The sequence below is a fragment of the Carex rostrata genome, chromosome 8 (genome assembly GCF_964058835.1).
Source record: "Carex rostrata chromosome 8, lpCarRost1.2, whole genome shotgun sequence".
In the NCBI taxonomy this organism is placed as follows: Eukaryota; Viridiplantae; Streptophyta; class Magnoliopsida; order Poales; family Cyperaceae; genus Carex; species Carex rostrata.
In genome coordinates, this window is record NC_135925.1 from 326,979 (window position 1) to 349,626 (window position 22,648).

General features: G+C 34.6%; 2 protein-coding genes across 2 annotated transcripts; both read left to right on the forward strand.

The window, feature by feature from the left end:
• The first annotated feature begins 6 nt into the window (after nucleotides 1–6).
• LOC144557793 (phospholipase D delta-like) lies at nucleotides 7–7,004 on the forward strand. The gene is made up of 11 exons (XM_078306384.1): nucleotides 7–391; nucleotides 536–1,261; nucleotides 1,434–1,550; nucleotides 1,867–2,061; nucleotides 3,113–3,406; nucleotides 3,658–3,726; nucleotides 3,827–3,977; nucleotides 4,772–4,920; nucleotides 5,709–5,870; nucleotides 5,955–6,155; nucleotides 6,410–7,004. The coding sequence occupies exons 1-11, from the start codon at nucleotides 173–175 to the stop codon at nucleotides 6,704–6,706; spliced, it is 2,580 nt and encodes an 859-aa protein (XP_078162510.1). The 5' UTR covers nucleotides 7–172; the 3' UTR covers nucleotides 6,707–7,004.
• A 958-nt stretch (nucleotides 7,005–7,962) lies between these two features.
• Nucleotides 7,963–12,447, forward strand: LOC144557794 (putative flavin-containing monooxygenase 1). The gene is made up of 5 exons (XM_078306385.1): nucleotides 7,963–8,541; nucleotides 10,633–10,873; nucleotides 10,946–11,121; nucleotides 11,315–11,673; nucleotides 11,778–12,447. Exons 1-5 carry the CDS (start codon nucleotides 8,074–8,076, stop codon nucleotides 12,133–12,135), a joined length of 1,602 nt encoding a protein of 533 aa, XP_078162511.1. The 5' UTR covers nucleotides 7,963–8,073; the 3' UTR covers nucleotides 12,136–12,447.
• The last annotated feature ends 10,201 nt before the right edge of the window (nucleotides 12,448–22,648 follow it).

The following is a 22,648-nucleotide window of genomic DNA, read 5'->3' on the forward strand; positions in this document are numbered from 1 at the left end:
CCAATTCTTCCTTCCTTGATACTCTCCCAAATCCCAAATCCCAAATCCCAAATCCCAATAATGGAAGAAAAGAAAACCTCCTACTTTACTCCTCCAACTCCAACTCCAACAACACCCTCCTCTCCCTTCTCCACCTTCTCCACCTTCTCCACCTTCTCCACCTTCTCCACCAATGTCCTTTCGCCATGGCCACACGGTCCTCCTACACGGCGATCTCGACCTCCACATCATCGCCGCCATTAACCTCCCCAACCGCGACCTCTTCTCCGAGCGCCTCCGTGGTTGCTTCTCCTTGTGCGTCACTCCTCCCACTACTCGTTCTCCTTCTCACTCTGACGATGAACAACAGCATCATCCACAAAATCACCACCACCACCACCACCATCACAGGGTAATTTGTTACTATCTTTTCTTTTTAATCAAAATTTCAGGTCAAACAGCTTTCTGGTACAGTAATTAGATGATAACGTAATATCAGTTCCATAGCATGAGCACCTAATTTGTATTTTGTGGTGGTTGTTCTTGTTAAAACCAGGGAATAACCAGTGACCCATATGTGAAAGTTCGCGTCGCCGAAACCACAGTTGCACGCACCAGTGTCATCCACAACTGCGATGAACCCAATTGGGACCAGCACTTCAGGATCCCCCTCGCGCACTGTGCCTCCATGCTGGAGTTTGTAATCAAGGACGACGACATGTTTGGTGCTCAGATCATCGGTACCGCCACCGTCCCTGTCTCATCTATCACCTCTGGTGAACCTTTTGATAACTGGCTTGATGTGGCGGACCCCTATGGCCAGCCGGGCGATCCCAAACCACGAATCCATATCGCTTTTAAATTCACTCCAGTTGATGATAACCCAGTGTATAAAGATGGGATCACTGGTGACCGCTTGAGTCGTGGGGTGGAGGATGCGTATTTCCCGATGAGGAAAGGTGGACAAGTGACACTGTACCAAGATGCCCATGTGAGAGATGGGGAGTTGCCGGAGATACGGTTGGATGGCAACAGAGTATTTGCACATGAGAAATGTTGGGAGGATATTTGTCATGCTATATTGGAGGCACGGCATTTGATATATATCGTAGGATGGTCAATTTACACAGAGGTTAGGCTTGTCAGGGAGTCGACTAGGCCCCTGCCTGAGGCTGTGAAAACACTAGGAGAATTGTTGAGGTACAAGTCAGAGGAAGGGGTGAGGGTCTGTTTGCTTGTTTGGGATGACAAGACTTCAAATGAAACGCTAATTATAAATATGGTGCGAAAAACATAAAAACATAAAAATGAATGTTTCAACTTGAATTTACAGCACTTGATGTAGAGAATGGAAGTGCAAGAGTAATACATAAAGTGTCTAGTTGTCAACTAATGAATGTTGTTTTAGTGTATCGATGATTGATTGATTGATTGATTTTTATTTTTTTATGTAGGGAGGATTGATGCAAACTCATGATGAGGAGACGAGACGGTATTTTAAGCATTCAACAGTTATTTGTGTGCTTTCACCGCGGTATCCAAGTAGTAAGCTTAGCATAATGAAACAACAGGTAGGCTTTTCAAAATTATCTTTTCTTTTCTTTTTTCCTTGGTGATAAATTTATTTGAATATCATGAATCTATCTATTTCAGCTTAGTTCGTCTTTATTACAATTCCCATTACTTGTACCCTGTTTGTACCCCCACAACACTATACATGCTGCATGGAAATTTCTTTCTTTTGAAATTTCATATCACATACTCCTTTGCAACACTAGCATTTATAAGAAGGAAACCAAGCTTAAAATTGTCTGTGTTGTTCTGTATATTTCAAAGTATATGATTGTGATAATGCCTTTTTTTTCATGTAACGTTTTGTTAATCAAGGTTGTGGGGTCAATTTACACGCATCATCAGAAATGTTTGATACTGGATACAGCGGCGCCTCAAGGTAATAGAAAGATCACAGCTTTTATTGGAGGACTTGATCTTTGCGATGGCCGATATGATACACCACAACACAGGCTATTTCATGACCTTGACACTGTCTTTGCAGGCGATATTCATAATCCCACTTTTAATGTATGAAATCTAATCAATTGCCAATTTTGTCCATGTTATGGATATTGACTATAGTAGTTCAGTAGCAAAGGACTTTAGCTGAATGTTAGTTTATGATCGTATTTTAAGACATACACCATCTATACTACTAACATTTAAAAATACCAAATTTCATTAATGTACATGTTATGGGTATGACATGTTTTGGTATTGGAGTGCCATGGTCCTGACTAAGTTTCCATTAGGTTACCTGGTTTTATAATTGAATCAAGGAAAATTTGCTTGTTTGAAATCTATTTTTAGGGCGAATTTCGCGTGTACTATTCAAAAACCTCAAAATTACGTATTTCTCCTCCTAAAGTTCATAATATCATATTTATCCTTCTAAATTTCAAAAACTCTCACATTTACCCAATTTATTGTCTTTTCTATTAAAACTTATATTACATTTGTGTAGTTTCCATTTTATCCTCTATGGCTCTATGCAATGAAAAATATGTAGCATGTGTCAAAGAAAGGTTCAATCTTCTAATTGGCTCATTTGTGAGGACAAATGGTTCATTTTCTTACTTGTAATGCATACACAAGCGTATGCTAAATGCCACTTTGTGCGTGTCACAAATATGGAAATAAATCATTTGCCCTCATAAACCAGCCAATTAAAAGATCAGACCTTTCTCTTATACATGCTACATATTTTTTATTTTTTAATATAGGGTAAATGGGAACTTCACCAATATATAGCAAGTTTTAAATAGAAAAGACAGTAAATTAGGTAAATGTGAGTTCTTGAAATTTTAGAAGGTTAATATGATATTATAAATTTTAGAAGGGGAAATACGTGATTTTGAGGAATTTGAAGGGTATACATGAAATTTGTCTTTTTTTAACACATGCCATTAAAAAAGGATCATTGCAAGTCTGTGCTTTTATCCGGTGTATACCTTTTCATGAAAGAATTGCTTTATATCGCTGTACTTGTGGTGTGGTGTAATTTGACGACTAAAACAAAAAAAAATACTAGTGCACTGAATAAGTTTTGAATTCTATCATTTCCTTTTGTTTTTTTTAGGCTCAAAACAAAGGTCCCAGACAGCCATGGCATGACCTACACTGCAAAATAGAAGGGCCTGCGGCATATGATGTACTTATAAATTTTGAGCAACGCTGGAGAAAAGCAACAAAGCTAAAGCTACGGAGATTACTGAATTGGTTTAGCAAAACGTCACTCTGGCGTGATGACGCGCTAATTAAAATTGACCGCATCTCATGGATACTTAGTCCCAATGCCTCTTCAACTGACCCATACGGCGATCCTGACTTGCGGGTCTCAAGAGAGGAAGATCCTGAGAACTGGCATGTTCAGGTTAGATTATAGTTCTTGAAAGGAAAAATTATGTACTGCCAAAAATAAGCATTAACAGATGTCTTAATGCGCCTTACTGATCTAGTATTTGCTTTTTTTATCCGTTGTAGCTAAACCTATTTTGATCTACTGTGCCATTTTTCATCTTCTTCTTTTATGATGAAGCATACTATTTTTGCAGAGAAAGAATTTGTAACATAAATAAATTATCATTTATGTTGAAGTTAATTTCTGTTATATGAACCTGTCAGATTTTCCGTTCTATTGACTCTGGATCATTGAAAGGAGTTCCTGAATTTTCTCATCGAGCTGAGACTAAGGTGATATATTGTTGTTTATAATAAATCTGAAATCAAGTAAATTACTATGTCATGTTTCTGGATTTTTATATTTGTCTTGTGTTTTGTTTAATGTTGTTAGTCTTACAAGCTTGTTCGTGGAAAAAACCTAATAATTGATCAAAGCATCCACACAGCATATGTGAAAGCTATCAGGTCTGCAAAGCACTTCATATACATTGAGAATCAGTATTTTATTGGCTCCTCCTATGGCTGGCCGTCTAAACGTACAGGTACACATGACACCCCGACATCTTAATGTAAAGTTGATGAGTGAGGCTATGGTACTATACATAGCGCCTGGATATCTTTGTTTTCAAAGTCGTAATAGTCAATTTGAACCGTTCAACATGATCTACATATGTAAATGTACTTGGAGACTAAATTTTATATTTTTTAGAATTTTGTTACTATTTATTAGATATGTAGAAAATCACTACTTTTGAATGGTCTAGAATCTTTAGATCAAGTGATTTTCTACCTATCTTAAAAAAATAGTAAAAAAATTCTAAAAAATGTAAAATTTCATGTTGAATGGTTCAGATCGATTGTTTGAACTTTGAAAATGGAGATATGGATTCATAGTACAAACCAATCGGCGCTATGCATAGTACTATAGCCTCACTCAAAGTTGATTACAAATTTTGACTGCAGCTGGAAATTGTTGATCTAACCAACAGGTCGACCTAGCCCATTTATAGCTGACCTGGTGAATTAAATTAGTCTGCTCCAGGTTGCTACTGTATCGGCTCTGACCTGACCTGTTTAGTCAATATCTTAACAATCAAAGGCCAATGTTTCCAATTATCCTTTTTTTTAACAACAAAAATATAAACAGAATGAATAACAGCATTTATACAAAACTAACCAGTCCAATAATTTGATCATGCCAGTCCAAATTAGTCAACTAGACCCAATAGATTGATCATCAGATTTACTGAAATACTGCTTGGCCTACTATGGTAGTTGGTTGGATCAAACATAATTCATTATTTTAATTAAAAAATGCAAACCCTTGTAATTTCAGGAGCTGACAATCTGATACCTATGGAGCTTGCCTTGAAGATTGTAGAGAAAATCAGAAAAAGAGAGCGTTTTTCTGTTTACATAGTCATACCAATGTGGCCCGAGGGGAACCCCACTTCCACTGCTATGCAAGAGATTCTCTTCTGGCAGGTAATCAAATTGTGGGCAGGGGCGGAACTAGAAAATGTAGATAGGGGGCGCTGAAACTTAAAATGTAAAAATCTTTAATTTCTGATAGGTAGGATCATTTAAACTCAAGTATCCACAACCAGTGTTGTAAAAAATGGCCGTTTAGTTCGACTAATCAGCTGATTAGTAGTTGGCCATGACCAAACCGTTATGAATCGTCCATTTCCGTTTATACGGCCAATTAGTTGGTCATTTTTATTATTTTTTTTTCTTGCATTTATCTGTTACATGTATTATACTTTGCTTGCCTTGTCTTATCTGAGTTTTTCTAAATGACAATTTCATAAAATTTATTATTAACAATGAAATTAAGTTAAAATAAGTTTATTTTGATTAGTTTGACGAGTTAAATTAATCATTTTTAATAATTACCAGTATATGCACATACTTCTAATGAAAATGCAAAATTATCCATTAAATTCCGATTAATTGGCCGCATACCAATTAATCACTTAACGGTACTCCATCTGTCCGACAAGCGCATACCTTATTTACAACAATGCCCACTACCACAATGTGGAATTTTAACCACTAGGCTACAAGCACACATTTGATATTTCGTGAGGCTGAATCATATAAAAACTTAAAGAAAAATGATTAAATTTTAATATAAATAATTAAGAAAATTAAAACTATGGGGGTGACTAAGCACCCTTTAGGTTGCATTAAGATCCACCCTGATCGTGGGGCTTATGTTATCCAACAACTTTTGCATGCACCTTAATATTTTGGATCAATTTGTATTGCAGGGGCAAACAATAATGATGATGTATGCTATCATAGGTCGAGAGCTTAGTTCGCCCGGGCATGAAAATGAACACCCGCAACATTATCTGAACTTTTACTGCCTCGGAAACCGTGAAGCAAATGATTCACAATATGGAGATCATATTTCAGAAAATAACCCTGCAGTAAGTAGTTGTATGACATATCTTTGTATGAGATAATATTTAAAAAATTTAGATTTATCTTAAAACTATTGGAGCTTTAAACAGGCTACTTCGGCAAGAAAGCATAAGCGGTTCATGATATACGTGCATGCCAAAGGCATGATTGTCGATGATGAATATGTGATCATTGGTTCAGCGAACATAAACCAGAGATCTCTAGATGGTTCAAGAGACACTGAAATAGCCATGGGTGCGTATCAACCGCACCACACTTGGGCTAGCAATAATGGCCACCCTCATGGCCAGGTAATAAATCCAAATACACACCTACACATATTTAATTTAAAAAAAGGGGGTTGTAAGAATTGTTGAGTAGCTTAATTCGGGAACCACCCTCCAAAAGCTCTAAATTTTTGTTAGTTATACTGGCTGAAACAATGCATAACAATTATGTTGGATGATAAAAGGGTATATGATTGGCATGGTTATATATAGAAAAGGGTGCACTGGACCGGAAAACTGTGCTGCAGTAGTATCTAACAATGATGGTTTGTGCATAGGTCTACGGGTACAGGAAATCACTATGGGCTGAGCACCTAGGTTCGTCGGACTCGCCAGTGCTGGAGGAGCCGCAAAGTCTTGATTGCGTGAAGTATGTGAATAAAATTGCAGATGACAACTGGGCTAGATACACAACTGATCAAAACATGTCCTTGATAGGCCACCTATTAAAGTACCCCATCAACGTGGAGGAAAATGGAGTTGTTGGTGCCCTGCCAGGTCACGAAAAATTTCCTGACGTGGGTGGCAAGGTCTTAGGAGATAATGGCGCTCTTCCCGACGAGTTAACCATGTAATAGATCGTATCAGCTCTATGGAGTAGAGCCTCTTCCTTGCTGGTGTCTCTGACTTGTTTCTATATCAATGGCAAAGGTAAAGGAGGGGAAGTAGTTATCTAATGTTTGTTAAAAATATTAATCTAAATTATTTTGATGTTGTTATGCCCCTTAATTTTCCTAGGATTAAGTTGTAAGGATAGCAACCAGGTGTGTAAAAAAAAGGTGATTATGATATGTAATTATGTACATGTGTTCAACATAATGTTCATTAGAGGATTGATATGATACATGAGGCTATAGAGCCGTTGCACTAGTATCTTTAAAAATGGAAATAAAATATCTGCAATGAATTCTGTCTTGGGGCTGTTAGGTGTACCTACCCAACATATGCATCTCCCACTTATTATTTTTATATTTTACCAAGGATTTCCAATATCAACTATCAGCGTCAAATGACTTGATGTTGTAAACAACTCTATCAATAAAGCTTTGCTAGTCACTACCAAATTTTCCAAAAAAAAAACTATCAGCGTCAAATAAAATGAACTATTTAGTTTTTTTTTTTTTTTTTCCTTGTTGTTGTTGTCTTTTTGTTACTAACTTGGTCAATCGTACTTCAAGAAAAAACATGCCCAAAGGTTAACCAAGTTCATCGAATTGCTAAAATGAGTACATATTGCATGTACACATTTCTGAAGCAAAGACTTGTTTAATACGGAACGGAACCAAGATTCGCTCAAGTCTGCTTGGCAACTTGGGGTAAAATAATTTAACAGAGTAGTTTTCGCTTCATACAGCGCAAGAAGCATATGCAGTGGTGTTTTAATTCAATAGTCCGTGTGCTGGATGAAGCCAAAGCTACTCTGTTAAATATAAACACATGCCATACGCTACGCCCATACCCATACGAGATGGGAGCCGCCGGCCTATTCCCAATTTCCAATAGGTGCTGAAATATTTGTTGCTCTTCTACGCGTAACAAGTTACTATCATCAATAAATAATATTCTCTCGGATAAAAATGATAAGTTGAAAATTTTCCATGGACACGCTTTCTGAGTTATGTCGAAACCATGAAATCTAAAAGGAAAAGGATCACTAGAACTTCTTCCGTGGGCGAAATCCAAATCCAACTCAAATCGAGAGGATTTCCAATTTTAAACTTTAAACTGCACAGCTGTTGTAGCTCATCCAAAGGGGAAAGGTAATCGCAAGCAATGGGGTTTTAAAGAGGATCTTGATCGTCCACGTGGCCATTATCCCAAGGGTTTAGATATATATATAACCTTTCATACAACTCACACTAATTACTCTTTTACCACTTTCCCAAATTCCCCTCATAAGTCATAACCATCTTGTTTCCTTTCTGTTTCTGAAGAGCTAGCAATGGAGATGAACAAGAAGCTGAAGAGAGTTGCTATTGTAGGAGCCGGCATAAGCGGCTTGGTTGCATGCAAGCATGTACTACAAAAGGGCTTTCAACCAATGGTCTTTGAAGCCGATTCCAGCATCGGGGGTGTGTGGGCCCACACACTCGATTCCACTAGGCTTCAGTCACCACAGCTGACATATCAGTTCTCTGACTTCCCTTGGCCGGCTGATGTAACCGACGCACATCCTGATCACAATCAAGTCATGGACTATATGTGGTCATATGTGCGCCATTTTGATCTGATTAGATATATCGAATTTAATAGTTGGGTATTAGGAATTGAATATGTGGGTGTGTCAGAGAAGGAAATAATGGCATGGGAGCGTTGGTCGGGTAACGGCGAGGCCTTCGGAGATGGTGCTGATGTAATGCGAGAATGGCATGTTACTGTTCAGCATTCCGGATCACATCCTTCTACTAAGGTATGCTCATCTTTTCTATAAGGTTACTTAATTATATATAAGCTTCTTCTCATTCATTTAGTCAACCAAATCGGAATGGAGAACCTAAGGTCCATTTTTTTTCCTTTCATTTTTGATAAATTTTTAGTTCAATAAGTCAAGTCCTCAAACTATTTTTAAAAATAATAAAAAATAATCATCCATTGTTTATGAGAAAGATGGCCAGGAGGCGGAATTGGCAACTAGATTCTATTTATTTAACAAAAAAAGGGTATACAAAACTTCATTTCTTTTACGCATTATAAATATTTATATTCATTATTCAATGAAATCATGTCGAAAATATTAGATTTGGAATCTATATTCTACTTACAATTTATTGTGCTCGTGGTGTTAACAAACCTGAAAAGAAATGTTTTTCTAATTTATCTTAATTAGCATAAATATAATACCTTTTCTTTTGGAAGCAGCATACTTGGAAATGTGGTTTAGAAAATCATAGTAGTACGATAAGAACAAATTAACTTGTTTGATGTTTATAACGAAATAATTCATCTGTTATTACACATATATACCGAAATATTAAAAGACAATATAGGAATAATATTTTGATTTGTCTAATTCAAAGAATCTTTAAATTAGAGTTACTGAGATAAAAAGTTTGATTTTTCTATGTTTAGTATTTCTTAATTACAAACAGTAAATAATAGGTTTATACCTTAATTTGCTTTTTAAAATATGGACCAGCAATAGAATTTTGCAATAAATAACTTGAATATCGGTTACCAACAGTGGTAGTTGTGAACCGAGCAAGAGAGGATGCGGTACTGTGGAGTAGGTATTGTGGTAATAGAGTTGGAAGCATGAGGAATCAGGCCTTGGGAAGGGGTTCAAAAGCAGGTCATGTTGATGTAATAGCATAAATAATCTTGTAATACATTAGGGACGGATGTTGTAAACACATTTATTAATACAATCTTGGTAGCATCTACCAAGTTCTAAAAAAAAAAAAAAGAATATCGACCAGCAAAATTCTCTAAAATACCAGAGACACGGACGCACTAGTAGAAGATACAATCATTCAAGTATCGGCTTTTGTAAAGAACAAACACTGATAATGCATGTATGGTCACAATTAAACATGTAATAATGTGGACAATATCCTCAGTGCCAGTCTCACATCCGACAAAATCGGCACTGATTAGGTATTATTATGTACTAGTGACCGCATGCATGCAGAATTTATATTAACCAGTACCAAGGAGTAAGGGTCAATTTATATTTCAAATTTACTTGCTCAGGCCAACAATCAACTGATGTCTCAGGCCAACAATTAACTAGCTACTTGTACAAGTACAGCTTGAGATTTAATGGTGCCAGTTTACTAGCAAGCTTGACTAGTATCAATATTCAATAGCAGTGGGACCATATATTTAGTGCTTCCTGCAATGACTGATTAATGCATTTCATTTCTAATCAGTATACACTATACAGTAGTGTATTGAACGAAGCTCACCAGTACGTGCACCAGAATTCATATCACCTAAAGGGACCCCGTGCATTCCATCCCAGTACTATGATCGATCTATGACTTAATTTTAATTCAGAAGCAATGATCGATCTTTATTATAACGGTTTTGTTTTGAAAACACCATATAACTTGATCCAAGAGAAGAGGTCGCAATAAATGGCACACTGCTACCTTTTCCCTTATGAAATTAGTAGCAGCCAACACATACTATGTGGATCCACATAAAGCATTAGGAATTTAAGATTTACATTTATGGAGAACCAAATATTCTGACCTACCTACTTAAATTGGTCAGGCTACATCTTTTTCATTTGTTTTTTCCCTGAAAAGGGTGCTAAATGAGTGTGTTAGTTAGCTAAATCAAGTGAATTTTCTCCTTTCTTTAAAAAAACTCGAATGATATCTGCAATGCAGCAATCAGACCTTTTATTTATTTATTTATTTATTTAAGAAGAATAACCACTGACAGTGCCTGTGTGGTCTTTAAGAACAAAGATAATAATTGATGGCAATATATGGAAGCAGAGATGTTATTAGCTAGAGAATAAATCAAAACAACTAACTCGACTGTAATTTGACAGACGTATCATGTCGATTTTGTAATCCTTTGTATCGGCCGATTTAGTGGCATCCCAAACATCCCTTTGTTTCCAAAAGACAATGGTCCAGATGTGTTCCAAGGAAAGGTGATCCATGCCATGGATTACACTCAGATGGGAACAGCCAAAGCGACTGAACTCATAATCAAAGGGAGACAAGTTATTGTCGTAGGCTTCCAAAAGTCAGCTTTAGATATAGCTGCAGAGTGTGCATTGATAAATGGTGAGAACTGTCAAGCTTCTATATATACTTTTAGCATTGATTAGATATTAAAACTGACATTTAATGTTTCAGGGCCTCAATATCCGTGCACAGTTATATGCCGAACAAAGCGTTGGATATTACCGCATTTTCAAATTTGGGGTCTTTCTCTTGGCTTTCTTTACCTCAACCGCTTTTCGGAGCTTTTATTTCACAAACCCGGTGAAGGATTTATATTGAGCTTGATTGCCATTATGTTAACGCCTTTGGTAATATGTTATAAAGTTCTTTTTGAATATTCACAATAGAAAATGTTGTTAAAAGTATATACATACTGCTATTAAATCCAATCTAGCATTTTACCTGTCAATTCTTATTTTCTTGTTTAACTTGTTGCTCAAAGAAAAGATATATAGCTTAATTAGCATTCAAATATACTTAAATGTTACTTAAAAATTGCAGAGATGGTTTATCTCTAGGTTCACAGAGAGTTACCTCAAGTGGGCAACTCCAATAGAGAAATTTGACATGGTACCAGATCACAGCTTCTTTCAAGGAATAACCTCTGGCCTGATTGCCATTATGCCCCTGAAATTTTACGAATATGTGGCCGAAGGCAGCATTATTTTGAAAAAAGCTAAAAAATTTATGTTTTGTAAGAATGGTGTGATTCTTGAAGGGTCAAATCAACTGATAGAGGCTGACAGTGTGATACTTGCCACTGGATTCAAGGGTGATAAGAAGCTCCGAGATATATTTCAATCACCATTGTTCACAAATATAGTTGCCGGCTCGACATCAACCACTGTACCCCTTTATAGGTACTGAAAATATATGTGTATGTTGCATAGCATTTAATTATACATATATATATTACTATAATTCATCTAACAACAATTAGGCATGTTGCATTAATTTTAAACAGGGAAATAGTCCATCCAAGAATTCCACAACTAGCTGTAATTGGGTACTCAGAGAGTCTATCTAACTTGTACGTCTCCGAGCTGAGGTCCAAGTGGGTAGCGGAATTTCTCGATGGCGGTTTCCGATTGCCGACAATTAAACAGATGGAAGAGAATGTGATTGAATGGGATAAGTTCATGAAGCGTTACGCGAAGGAGTACTACAGAAGATCATGCCTTTCGACTATAAACACGTGGTACAATGATCAGTTGTGCCGAGATATGGGGTGCAAGCCAAGGAGGAAGAATGGATTTCTTGCTGATTTGTTCCTTCCTTACGGTCCCCAAGATTATGCAAATCTTGAACCTAAGAAATCATGATATTATTCTTCACACGCAATAATCATAATTTTTCTTTTATTAGCAATTAAATGTTTTTCATCGTGATGAAGGAACTTTGATTTGTCAAACGTTTTAGCGATATGCATTAATTGGTCAATGCGCATGAGGAAAAGAAGAGAGAGCCACGATGAAGAAAGAGCTCCTGAGAAAACCGATTGCCTCTCATGAATTGTGTTGAATTTAATTCAGTGTTTTAAAATGTGATTTTGTTCATACATGCAGCTACATACCGCATATGCGGTATACGACTGTATATACGGATTTGTATGCGGAAGTACATATGTTGTTTTAGTATGCTTTGTTAAAGAAATATAGATAAAATAAAACTAATTTATATATATCTAAAGACTTATTTAATCTAGTGGTTTATTTTCTTTATTATATTATAAAGGTTATAGATTTTAATCTTCTCCACCACAAAATAATTTAAGTTTTTTCAAGTCTACATGAACCATATATGTGTCCGTATAGTCAAAATCGCATGAACTTAACTGCATGAGATTCTGTATGCGAAAGACTAATGCATAAGCATATGTTGTTCATGCGGTCACATTTTAAAACACCTATTATTATAACATGACACTAAGTTTATTTTTTTTTTAATGCATAAGCACTTTACATGTGCAAGTAATACATTTATTTAATGAAAAAATAAATTCAGGAATTAAGTTTTTTTAAATACTAATAGCATATTATTTGAAAAAAAAAATGAAGCATTCCAATATAAAATCACTAAATTTAGTTTTTGATAACAATTTAGTTTCATAAATAAATATGTCGTACTAATTGACAAAAATAGATTAGTAAGTAAGAAAAATATATGGTATATAAATAATAGAAGAATTAATCAATTTTAAAGTAAGTAAGAAGAAAAAACATATATAAAAAATATTAGATGTATGTTCAAACATAAATAAAATTATAATACATGATTTATAAAACTTATTATCACACACTATCACAAAAAAGAAAATCAATGTGAAAATAAATATTTATTAGAATAAATTGGAATAAACGGAAATAAACAGGAATAAACGGATGATTAAACGGTACGATTTATAAAAAAAAAAGGCTGATTAATCATTTTTATCTGCAAACATGCATCCATTAAGTGTATTTGTAATGGTTTGACCAATGTTAACGATTAAACAACTGTTTATTGGTCGTTAAGACTGTTTTTTACAACACTGGTTGATACCAGTGTTATAAAAAATGGTTTTAACGACGACCAAACTGTTACAAATACACTTAACGGATGCTTGTTTGCAGATGAAAACGATTAATTGGCCCTTTTTTCCGATTAATCGGCCGTTTTACCGTTTAATCGTTCGTTTATTCCCATTTATTCCTATTTATTTCAATTTATTCCAGTGAATATTTATTTTTACATTGATTTTTTTTTTCTGTGATAGTGTGTGATAATAAGTTCTATAAATCATGTATTGTAGCTTTATTTGTGCTTGGACGTACATGCAATATTTTTTATATATATTTTTTCTTCTTACTTTGAAATTGATTAATTCTCTTGTTATTTATATACCATATATTTTTTTCTTACTTATTGATGTAAAATTTTCAATTAGTACGACATGTTCATTTATGAAACTAAGTTGTTATCATAAACTAAATTTAGTGATTTTAGGTTGGGATGTTTCATTTCTTTTCAATAATATATTATTAGTATTTGAAAAAGGTTAATTTTTTAATTTATTTTTCATTAAATAAATGTGTTACTTACACATGTTAAGAAAAAATATATGTAGTGTCATGTTATAATAATAAAACTAACTTAAATTAAATTTATTTGATAAGTTTAATGAGTTAAATAAATGATTTTTATTAAATTATGATATATATACATAAATTTAATAAAAAAGTTAAATTGCCAGCATAATTCCGATTAATCAGTAATCATTTGGCGGTACCCTGTTCGTCCGACAAGTACATACCGTTATTTACAAAACTGGTTGATACCAGTGTTTTAAAAGTCGGTTTAGTCGGCCGAATATTCGTATTCGGTTGGAATCCGAATAGAAAATTAGTATTCAGTCCAATATTCGGCCGCATTTTTTTTTCGCATATTATCTATTCGGCCGAATTTTTTCGAATAGAGAATAAAAATCCGAATAAGAATCGTTAACTTGTTCTAACTTATGTTATGTTTTATTTATGTTTATTTGTAATGTTTATCTATGTTTATTAGAGTTAATGTCTATGACTTTCCATTTAAAAATCCGAATATATAAATCTGAATAAAAATCTGAATATGCGGGCATGCGGTCGCATACTGTATATGCAGTATGTGGTGACTTTCGGAATTCCGAATATGAACCGATTATTAAAACACTGGTTGATACTGCTGTCTATTGAATGCGTTGGCAAGGGCAAAGGCAAGGGCAAGGTGCCAAGGCCTGATCAAAGTATCGCTTATTGGGCCTCCATGTGCGCTCTATTCCATGAATTGTTTTTGAATTTTGAGTGTTCAACAAATATCGCTTAGATACATTTCAAAAAATAAATATCGCTTAGAAGAGAAATAAAAAGGATGCACCTCTTATTCTATATCAACATTCCTTACACCTCAAAATATTGTTGCTTCTAAATTCTTCTTTTATATCTGATTGATGTTTATATTTGTTTTACAAAATATCTATACCTAATTATCTGATACCAGATATTTGAAATCAGTGAGGAATATCTCACTTTTGTCAAAAAGAAAATATATTATACCTAATTATCTACTGAACAAAAATATATTAAATATATCTTGAATCTTGATAAAGGTACGCATGTAGTTTTGAATTTATTCATACTTAAATTTCGCTTACCATATGAACAGAAGGTTGAATAACCAAACAATCACTTACAAAAATATTTAAACTAAATATGAAATTTATTGAATACTATAAGAATCGAAGTACAAACAAAATCTGAAAAGTATTTATAATTCCTTTCTTATTTTAAAAATTAAACCTGATAGATGAAAAGATTGAAGTACGTAATAACTAGATCCTGGCATTTTTCTGGTAGACTAGACTGGTACGGGCGCCGCAAGAGCAAGAGCAAGAGCAAGAGCAAGAGCAAGAGCAAGAGCAAGAGCAAGAGCAAGAGGCCTTGAGACTTGAGAGTCTTTTTATTTGTTTTGAGTTTTGATTGAAAGGCATAGCCTATTAGCCTCCACTGCTGCTGCCTGCTGAGTGCTTTCCTATCCTCCATTTGCATTACCTTTTCCTTTTCCGTCAATGTCTTAATTTCTCTTCGTAGAACGAACAGAGATGGATCATGATCTGTCACTTCTTTAATTAATTACTTTTCCTTGTCACTTCTATCTTAATTTCATAAGAAAAGACTTGTATTTTTAAAAGCTGATTTCACATTTTGTTATTTTTTTGTGGATATTCAAAATGTTTCATGTTTTAATTAATTAATTAATATAATATATCACATCTTTTTCGTGATTCACATGCACTTACTATGCCAATTAGATATGATAAGAGACAGATTAATTAGGACAGCTTAGATCCCATGTACTTACCAAATTTCTCAATATTTTAATTTCACATTGTCTTTTAGGCATAATCACATAAAAATGGATCGACAAAGTGTTGCCAATTAAATGGACGTGTCCATTTAAAAATATAGCAAAACGTATATATATATATATAGAACTAAACGCGCGATTAATAAAATTTCAAAATTAAAGAACATAAATAAAAATAAGATACTATTTTAATTTAAAAATGAAAAATATGATATTTGAATATTTTGATGAAAAAATAGACAATTTAAAATATAAATTTCATATCATCTCAAGAAACTGGTAATGATGAGATGATTGTGCAATATGATGCAATCAATACTCTTAAATCTTGATACAGGAGTAGCTGAAGGACCCACAAAGTGTGATCAATGATATATATATAAGAGGCCTCCGTGGCTACGGTGCTACGGGTAGCTAAGAGGCCTCCGTGCTACGGCTCGGATTTCGAGTTTTCAAAATCCTAACGGTTGATCCGAACCGTTCATCTTGTTCTCCATATTAATATGTGCTTGGAGACCAAATTTTACATTTTTCTGATTTTTTTTACTATTTATTAAGCCACTTTGAAAACCCCTGATCCAACGGTGGCTTAACCCAACAGTAAAACCAGAAACTACCGTTGGATCAGCGGTTTTCAAAGTGGCTTAATAAATAGTAAAAAAATTCAGAAAAATGTAAAATTTGGTCTCCAACCACATATTAATATGGAGAACAAGATGAACGGTTCGGATCGACCGTTAGGATTTTGAAAACTCGAAATCCGAGCCGTAGCATGGAGGCCTCTTAGCTACCCGTAGCATATTAGCCAAAACCTATATATATATGATTCTTTAGATGGGAAATTTATTCCTTTCTTCTTCTTCACTCTTGCAAATTAGCACATTAGCTTCCAAGGTTTTATTAATTGCAGAAACAAACATTTCAGTTATTTTTCTCAAATTAGACCAACCCCCGAAATTTTCATTAATGCCCTCCAAGAAAAAAAAATAGCAAATATGTTCTCTGGACTGAATTTTTTTAAAAATACCCTAACCGTCCCACGTTGGAACGGTCAGCCTTTTTTTTATATAGATGTTTACCAAACTGCCTCACAGTGGGGCAGTTTGCTATATTTTTTTAGAAATCTTAATATTTTCATCTAATAGTATATTATATAACACTTATCATAGATGAGTAGATTGTAATCATAGAGAGATTCTGTGCGTTGCATAGAGAAATGTATGATACGTTATCAATTTAAATAATATATAAACGATCAACAAGAGCTAAGATGATTATTAAAGCGATCAAAGATGCATTTTAATTTGTGATAGGCCAAAAATATACCTATATTTGGCTAGGTTTTAGGGTACAAAACTATACCAATTTCCCTGTATTTATCGTACTTCATTGTTATTTTATTTTTGTTTCATCAAAAGTTCAAGTTGGTGCCTACATTTGTATTAATTGCAAAAAAAAAAAAACAAGGAAAACAAGCTAATTTGACCTCTGGCGGGCTGCCACCTCATCACGGAGGGCCGCTACCCCTTTGGAGGCATGAAAAGAGCTATAAAAATGCTCCTAGTTGAGAGATTCGCGCCCCGCGAGGTCCCAGCTCGCGGCCTACCACTGCAGATTCCAGCTTTGCACATTGTTCGTATTTTTACCGTTGTTTGGTCATACGAACTCTGATTTTAGTGAACTAAAGCTTGAAAAAAAAATCAGAAAACAAAGATCTACAACTTTCATGTTGTAAGTTTATTTAAATTATGAAGTGGTGAGTCGCTACAGACCTTGGAAGACAGACATCAATTTTGAAGACTGCCAACTTTGCACATTAATGAGGGAATTTGTTTCCCGATTTGCTTGGCTCCCTCATAAATGCTCAAAAACACCATAGAACGTCCATAAGAGTATTCAACGGATCTAATCTTCATTCTACCTTGGTTTTAGGCTGTTCTTGTTCCATCTCTCTCACCCCTTCATGTGATTTAAGGGACGGATTGCCGGTAGCTCGAGAAGTGACTCTTGGAATGACGAGAAAAAGAAAGGGAATTTCGGTTTAATCAACTCTTCTCCTTGTTTTTATGTCATTTTGAGATATTTTCTTTTGTGCTTATTTTAGTTGTTAACGCACCTATGAGAGGCTAATCCTCCTCTCTAAGGGCTTAGACTTGTAAACTTGATGATTTAGTTAAAATCTACCTTACTCGATTGGTACAAGTTTATTATGATTGCTTGTTATTTGTTTGTGCTTGGTATTTTGTTTATTCTTGTGAATTGATATTTGTGTGCATGAGATTATCACCCCTTACTTGAGTGATGGACATATTAATACTTGACATCAAATACAGTAGGAAGAACAACTCTAGGAATTGGAATTAGGACTGTCCAAGTTCAATACCAATCCGGACCTACAAGCACCAATGGTTTAATTAGTTAGGCGAAAAACTAAACATGAAGTCTAAGCATTGAATTGGGACACCTAATTTACAATTAGGCTAGTCTAATCGTCTATGGTAAATAAACAATAATGTTGATACCATCTTGATCTGAGTTAGATACAAATCCTTATGAATGCATAGAAACTCCAAATGAGCAAGCATGAATAAATGAAACCAACTAATTAGATTAATTAACTAAACCGGATAGTAAGCCGAGAGCCCTTAGACTTTCCTACCTTGATCACACAATGACACAAATTCTTTTATTATTTTATCTTTATTTAATAGAAGCATCTAATTGTCCACCATTTGTCCACAGCTTTGACTTGCGCGAATACTGTAAAATTACTTCTACATGCTGTATAATTATACAATATATCACATAAAATATATCAATTAATCACAAAACATCTAGCAACTATTTGAAGTGGTCCCATTATAGTTAGAAAAAGATTGCAACTTGCACAACAGGACAAAATAAATGTACTTTCAAATTGTACTTTCGGAAATTACAGTTATAGGAAGTTATTGGCAGTTAGAGTTAGTTATTAGCGGCTATTGGCAGTTAGAGTTAATTATTAGCTTCCGCACTGGGTTGAATCTTGTATACTGTAAAATTGAATCTTGTATACTCTAAAATTAAATCTTGTATACAGTAAAATTTTCAATTGAATCTTACATACTGTAAAATTGAATCCTGTATACTGTAAAATTGAATCTTCTACACAATAAAATTTACAATAGAATCTAGTATACTGTAAAATTGAATCTTGTATACATTAGAATTTTCAATTGAATCTTGTATATTGTAAAATTACAAGATTGATACTGTAAAATTACAAGATGAATATTGTAAAATTAACAGATCAATACTCCATATCACCTATCTATCATCTCTTTTCTCCATATTTTCACAAGATGAATATTGTAAAATTACAAGATGAATACTGTAAAATTAACAGGAGAAAAACTGTAAAATTAACAGATCAATACTCCATATCGCCTCTCTATCATTTCTTTCCTCCAGATTTCCACAAGATGAATACTGTAAAATGACAAGATGAATACTGTAAAATTAACGGGACAATACTATAACATTAACAGATCAATACTCCATATCGCCCCTCTATCATCTCTTTCTTTCAGATTTCCACAAGATGAATACTGTAAAATGACAAGATGAATACTGTAAAATTAACGGGACAATACTGTAAAATTAACAGATACGCCTCATCCAAGAAGAACGCTAGTTATTCTCCAATCCACTGGTATTTCAAACATTACTTACGAAGTAGATCCAAGAGAAGAGCGTGGATGGGAGAAGGACGACCTGCCATGGCTGCAGAAGCCATCTTTCTCACCTTTCTTCAGTTTCTCTGTTGAGGATCTGAAGATCGTAGAGCAGGGAGGAGAGAAGCGATCGCGACTACTCCAGGCAGTACAGATCCGACCAGTGCCAGTTGTGCGCGTTCATCCCGTCGGGGCGGGCGCTCCTCCATGATCCATCCCTTGCCACCTTCGTCTAATTGCGTTCATCCCGTCGGGGCGGGCGCCTCCCGCTCTCTTTTTCTTTTTCGGTCGATCGAAAAAGAAGAGAGAAAGAAGAGAGATCAGAAAGAGAGAAAGAAGAGAGAAAGAGAGATCAGAAAGAGAGAAAGAAGAGAGAAAGAGAGAAAGAGAGCTCGTTAGAAGAAAGTGGGGGACTGACAGTTAGAATGGAAGTTGGATAAGGTTGTGGACAGATGGTGGACAAAATTCAGTGGACAGAAACCTTTTCTCTTATTTAATTAGTTCACAATCAACTCTCTTCGGGCATTGAGCCCAAAAACTGAGTGTGACCTGCAAACCAACTCCTAATTTATTATTCTGCACTATTCTAGAATTAAATTAAATTAGTAATTATTATTGCTTCTCCTTGTCCTTGTGTTCGACCCCGATACTACCACGAGATGTTGTATGCTTGCAACTGATCAAAATTTGAGTATTAGGTATAAATTTAAAGCGAATAAGAGTCTTAAAATACTCATTAAAATACGCATATAAAATACTCATCAATTTATCAGAGTAGATTGGAAATACTTGAACAGCCGCCAGGCACTCATTGGAGACGTAAAATTGACAAATGCATATCCAAAGTTGCCAAAAAACAAAGGGAAGAGCCTCCAAACTTGAGTTGAAGTTTCCGATTAAGTTTTTTTTTTTTTTTTTTTCGAACATGTAGAATATCATTTTTTTATAGCAAACATTCATTCTATACACACTAAACATCTCTAAAAAAAATTATAGCAAACTGCCCCACTGTGAAACGGTTAGCTAATTAATATATGTAACAAATTGTTTTTTTTTAATGTCAATACTCAAAGAAATTCGCCCTCAGCAACACACGGATATAATATAAAGTTACTAAAACAATATTTATTTATTTTTTAAATGAAATATCCATAGCAACCCACAAGCAAATTGCTAGTATTGACATTACAGAAATTGTAGGATAATTTGACCGTCTTATCAAAATTTAATATTTGTAAAAAATAACAAATCTAGAGGTCTCATAAATTAGAGTTCGAATCCCCATAGTTACCTGAGATGCAATTTAAAAATAACAGACGGTTCAGAATACTCTTAACGAGATCAAACTCATCGGTGCCTACTAAAATTATAGAAAGTCTGTTTTGAGATTTGTGCCAAGTTAGAATAATGGTCCAATTTTATCTCTTACACCTCTGATACTTGGGCTATTTTGGTATCCCCTCATGTTACCTGACTGAGTAGAATTGAATCGGACGGTCTGAAAATGGATTGGCACGCATTTCAAAGCATAAATAATCCTGCCCCCTATGTCATTCCGAATTCCAATCCGCTGAGAGTAAACCTGAGCCGTCCGTTTCAATTGTGTCGAGTCAGGTACCTGGGAGGATACGGACTACATAAATCGATAACACTACACTACCCATTTAGGCCATGTTTGGTTGTGGAGTAAGAGGTGGAGTAAACCCCTTACTCCATGCTTAAGGAGCCAAACGAGAAGTAACATAGGCGGCTTAAGATGGAGTAAGATTTGAGCTAAACCGGAGTAACTTACACCACCTAGAGAGGTGGTTTAGCTTACTCCACCAAACATGATTAACTTACACCGGTTTAGCTTGGAGTAAGAAATTTAATCCGGTTTAACTTTACTCCACAACCAAACATGACCTTAAGTTTTGTATATGAATGAAGTATATAAAAACATGAAGAATATGTAGTGTAGGAAGAAACTTTATTATATATATATATTGAGGAGGGTTCAAATGCCTCCATTTTTGTGCCTCCGTCATGCCTCCATTTTTAATAACTTAAATAACTCAAAGTTTAAAATTTAAATGTCAAAATAAAACCGTTAGATGTAATCTATGTTATTTTCTCTATGTGCCCATAAAAAATTATCACATTTTGATTTTGTTTTTATATGAATCAATAAGTTGAAAAATCAACGTCTAGAAATTATCCACATTTGTATACATTTTTACAAGCTCAAGATGACAATCAAAACAAAGTTGAAATGTCATAATTTTTTACATGTGCATAGATAAAATGATATAGTTCATATCCAACGATTTTATTTTGAATTTTAAAATTTAATTTTTGAGTTATTAAAATTTTTAAAAATAAAAATATAATGGAGACACAAAAAATAAAAGCATTTGAACCCGCCTCGTATATGTTACCATATAGGAACAAGTTGAAAGTGGGAAATCCGGGGCCTACTAATAAAAAGCGATCTAGCTCATGCATTCATGGGTTGTAATGCTGTCTTTGACTGTGGAGTGTGGAGTAATATATATATATTACGCCTCACGAGACCACCTTTGGGCTTTGATCTTCTAATCGGACAATCAATCAATCAATCAATCAATCAATCAATCAATCCTCCACAAATCTAGATTCTTCTCTTCCTTTAAGCCACTCATTACGTTCCAATTCAATTTTAAAAACCTATCTCCTGCCCAAAAACATGAATTGGTATCTCTGCATTAACTCAAAATGAAATCTTTTGAGTTAATGAATCATAATCATTCGATATGTTTTAAGATTTGTGTAGACTAGATCCGCATTAATATTAAAGACTCCCTATATCATAAGCAAGAATCGGATTAGCTCCATTTAAAATTAAACGGTTGAGATTCATTAACTCAAAAGATTCCTTTTGGAGTTACTGCAGAGGATACGCATAGGGTGTTCATCGGTTCGGTTCGGCTCAAACCAAAATAAAATAGATAAACCAAAGTTTTATTTGGTTTTCAAAAATAGAACCGAACCGACCGATTTAAACTTATAAACCGATTAAAACCGAACCAAAGTAAATTTCGATTTGTTCGGTTAAACCGAACAAACCAATAAGTATATCTAATATTTAACAACCACTATATCTTTATAGTTCCCTAAACCAATATTACATTCTCAAGTGGAGGGATTGCACGAATAGTGAAGACTTGATTTGGATTTTGGAGAAGTTTGGATCTTTCAAGCGGAGAGAAGAGGATTAGAG